Genomic DNA, 980 nt, shown 5'->3' with positions numbered 1-980 from the left:
ACTACTACTACTACTACTACTACTACTACTACTACTACTACTACTACTACTACACACACATACACACACACACACACACTCAACAACAACAACAACAACACATCCTCACAGCGGGGGCACTGGCACGGTGACCTCTCTCTGCCGGAAGGGGCGGAACCGGATGTGGTCGGGGTATTGGAAGGCCTTGGGCCCCACCCATCTGAGGGCGTCTGCGTGACGTAAGAGCGGATGTGACGGCATCAGCAACACGGCTACTCTCATGCCGTACCGGACCTCCTCTGTGGGGACTGGCTCTGGGGAAGGGTGGGGGGATGGACGGATTGATTGATTGATTCATACATTCATTGGTTGATTGATTAACTGATGGATTGATTGATCCATTCATTGATTGATTCATTCATTCATTGGTTGATTGATTAATTGATGGATTGATTGATTCATTCATTGATTGTTTATTGATTGATTGAATGATTGATTGACTGACTGGTTGATTCGTTGATTGATTTGTTGGTTGGTTGATTTATTGATTCATAGATTGATTCATTGTTTGATTGGTTGATTAATCAATTAATTAATTAATTCATTCATTCATTCATTGGTTCATTGCTTGATTCTTTGATTGATTGATTCATTGATTGATTGAAGAATGGATTGATAGATTCACTGGTTGATTGATCCACTGATTGATTGATTGATTGACTGATTGATTGATTGATTGATTGATTGATTTTTAAATTAATCAATTAATTTATTTATTCATTCATTCACCTATTCTGTATCTATCTATCCATCTCTCTATCTATCTGTCTATCTGTCTCTCTGTCTACCTAATTATTTGTCTGTTACTTTGTCTCTCTCGATCTCTGTCTCTCTCTCTGTCTCTCTCTGTCTCTCTCCCTCTCTCTCTCTCTCTCTCTCTCTCTCTCTCTCTCTCTCTCTCTCTCTCTCTCTCTCTCTCTCCCCAACCCCCCTCTCTCTCC

At 40.6% G+C, this 980-nt stretch overlaps 1 protein-coding gene across 3 annotated transcripts in view; it reads right to left on the bottom strand.

Moving 5' to 3' along the window:
• Window positions 1–36: 36 nt before the first annotated feature.
• LOC101846350 overlaps window positions 37–980 on the bottom strand; it is a 19211-nt gene continuing 18267 nt past the window's right edge. For all 3 annotated transcript variants that reach the window (XM_013082693.1, XM_013082695.1, XM_013082694.1), the window contains one exon: window positions 37–293. In XM_013082693.1, coding sequence (XP_012938147.1) covers window positions 106–293 — 188 coding nt within the window. In that variant the 3' untranslated portion in view covers window positions 37–105. The remainder of the gene's footprint in view (window positions 294–980) is intronic.

Source organism: Aplysia californica, unplaced genomic scaffold, assembly GCF_000002075.1.
Source record: "Aplysia californica isolate F4 #8 unplaced genomic scaffold, AplCal3.0 scaffold00188, whole genome shotgun sequence".
In the NCBI taxonomy this organism is placed as follows: domain Eukaryota; kingdom Metazoa; phylum Mollusca; class Gastropoda; order Aplysiida; family Aplysiidae; genus Aplysia; species Aplysia californica.
The sequence above is the reverse complement of the archived record's forward strand: the minus strand, read 5'-3'. Positions and strand labels throughout refer to the sequence as shown.